General features: G+C 38.3%; 2 protein-coding genes across 5 annotated transcripts in view; one reads left to right on the top strand and one right to left on the bottom strand.

The window, feature by feature from the left end:
- The window catches only part of LOC137983066 (leucine-rich repeat-containing protein 74B-like), a 35,572-nt gene that overhangs the window by 14,691 nt on the left and 18,381 nt on the right, over nucleotides 1–2,500 (top strand). The gene's annotated exons all lie outside the window — the stretch shown is intronic.
- LOC137983058 (dual serine/threonine and tyrosine protein kinase-like) overlaps nucleotides 1–2,500 on the bottom strand; it is a 21,246-nt gene that overhangs the window by 4,199 nt on the left and 14,547 nt on the right. For all 3 annotated transcript variants that reach the window (XM_068830229.1, XM_068830227.1, XM_068830228.1), the window contains 2 exons: nucleotides 2,249–2,500; nucleotides 1,195–1,462 (listed from right to left, as the gene is read on the bottom strand). The exon at nucleotides 2,249–2,500 is cut by the window's right edge and continues 894 nt beyond it. In XM_068830229.1, the coding sequence (XP_068686330.1) occupies nucleotides 1,195–1,462; nucleotides 2,249–2,500 (520 nt within the window). The remainder of the gene's footprint in view (nucleotides 1–1,194; nucleotides 1,463–2,248) is intronic.

Here is a 2,500-nt window from a genome sequence, read left to right as displayed (position 1 = left end):
TCCACCAGCTATTATAAATTGCAGCATTGTTATCTCTGTCTTTAAAGACTGGTTCAATGTGCAAGCCACCTCTAACTTACGTTCCAATTAGAACTACTTTAAGCGAGGATATTCCTTATTATTAAAAACTGAATTAAGGATATCAGATTTCCAGCATTTTCATTGGCTCGCCGGACACAGGCTATCAGTTCATATACTTGCTGTACCAAATATGGTCAAGGAACGTGTCTGCAATAAAGCGAGCTGAAAACACTTTTGCAGCTCTGAGAAACCGACAAAGCCAAATAAAATCAACATGGGAGAGTTGTTGATCCTGGAGTTTTTAATAAAACAATTATTCCATTCGGGCTTGCTGGATATAAAATGATTATAACCAACGAGGCGCTGCGCTTCATATCTAGCGCCTCCCCGTAGAATAATTGTTAAAGATCTGGGAACCAAGATAGTCTGAACAAGAAGTTAAAGACGTAAAAATTCGATGGTGTCATTACCATGGGATATTTATAATAATTTATCGGAATGATTACAAGTTGTGGCTGCCTAAATTGGTGAATTCGATACAGTAGAACCTGTTAGCCTAAAATTTGTCAGTTAGACCCCCTCTAAACAAGAACCTGTTGACCTTAAAATTTGAAGCAGGTTCTTATTTTACTAAAATCTAAAAAATTGGTGCAGTTTGGAAAGTAAGATCAATTGACATTTAGAGTTCTCTACAAACGTCCTCTTCATAAAAGACGAGCATTACTTCAGGTTAGAGCTGATGATGTGTTATTAACAGAATATGGTATCATTCGTCCGCATTCCGTACTTTCAATATAATTGTTGCCAAAGGAATTTTAAATGTACATATTGATGTTTTGAAGATTCATATGATCTTTCGATTTTACTTATTATAGTCATTTTTATGTGAATTTTTCAATTCTGTATTTGAATTTTATTCAAATTTTATATAAGGGATAGGAAATATCTTGTTGGATCATAGGGGAAGAAGGGCGAATACTACTAAATTCTGCTATCTTCAACGTGATTTTTTTCTTCAGAAAATAAGAACCTATTTAAGAACCTAGATAGACTAAATTTCTGTTAATTACCGTTTGTGTAAGAACCTGCTTAGGCTAAATTTCAAAATGAAAAGTTCTTAATCGCAGGGTTTTATTGTAGAAGATGTCGCGATTTAAATCATTAATGCCATACCAATACGTTTTCTAGCTTGAGATCTCTGTGGACGATTCCCTTTTTGTGTATGTAATCCACAGCATGAGTGATCTGTTTCGCCCATCGACAAACTTCTCCGACGACTGCAGGATTTCTAGCTTTCCCAGGACAGCGTTCAGGATTCCCAAAAATTCGTTCCCTCAGGTTATCTTTGCACTTTTCCATGACTAAAACCACTGTCTTTGTGCCATTATTATTCAACAGCGATGTTCCATAGAACTTGACTATGAAAGGGTGGTCCAATTTCCTGATATGAAATCAAAGTGAAATAAGGGCATTTTAAGGCCCATCTTCAACCGACAGGATTTTTGACCGTTTGTTTTTGTACTGAAAATTTCGCATTGCTTATCGTAGCGATCTGATTGGATGAAATTCAGCTTTGGCGGGATTTTCATATATGAAAATTGTTCCTACGGCACGCAATGCCTTAAGGGTGACCGTGGGCCTTTGAGTGTTGCCTTGAGGGAATGTCAAAGTGTACCTAAATTCAAACATTTTTTCGTCCACAATATTAATCTTCCCACCAAAAGAAAACATGTTTTACCATTCTAACCTTAAAACTGAGCTTTTTATCTCCCGGGCAAGACGCGCAAAGTTATCAAAACTAGCAGTAGTTTGGACCCACGACCGTGATGTGAGAGCCATGGGTCTATTCTCGATGTTACGTCACAAACCGCTTTGCAATGCAAAATTTCGTTGAAAACAGGAATGGAAAGCAGTTCGTGACGTAAAATCCTCTCACGTCACGGTCGTGGGTCCAAATAACTGCTAGTAATGGTGATTGCTTTGGAAGGGGAGATTTACATAAGGAACGAAGAATATTTGAGTTTAGGTGCTCTTTAAAACTAGTGGTGTAAAAATTAACTCCCGCTACAACAAGAAATTTAAGGAGGGTGTCAACGAGTAAATCTTTTATGATTTCTTTTCTACTTCCGCTTTGGGGAATTTACTGCTCATCCATAGCTCGTACACCTGATGTGGAGCATTGAAACCCTGTTGATAAATTTTATTTTGAGCTCTGTGGATTACGTACCTCAGATTTTCAACCTCTGTTAAGATGTCGCTTGCGTTTATGGCACTGAGTGCCTCAATGCAGACCTTCAGGGCAACTGGTCGGGCGCGTCCACATTTGGTCATGATTCCTTTGTACACCACACCGAACGCGCCTCTACCAAGGCGATGGGATTCGTCTTCTTTCCAGTCCAATTCCTTGCTGCTGATGTCATAACCAAAGACTTCTTCGAATCCAAAAAGGTCAAGATTGCCTCTTATTTCAGTGGCTTTA

Source organism: Montipora foliosa, chromosome 13, assembly GCF_036669935.1.
Source record: "Montipora foliosa isolate CH-2021 chromosome 13, ASM3666993v2, whole genome shotgun sequence".
In the NCBI taxonomy this organism is placed as follows: Eukaryota; Metazoa; Cnidaria; class Anthozoa; order Scleractinia; family Acroporidae; genus Montipora; species Montipora foliosa.
Note: the sequence above shows the minus strand (reverse complement) of the source record. Positions and strands in the feature narration are given on the sequence as shown.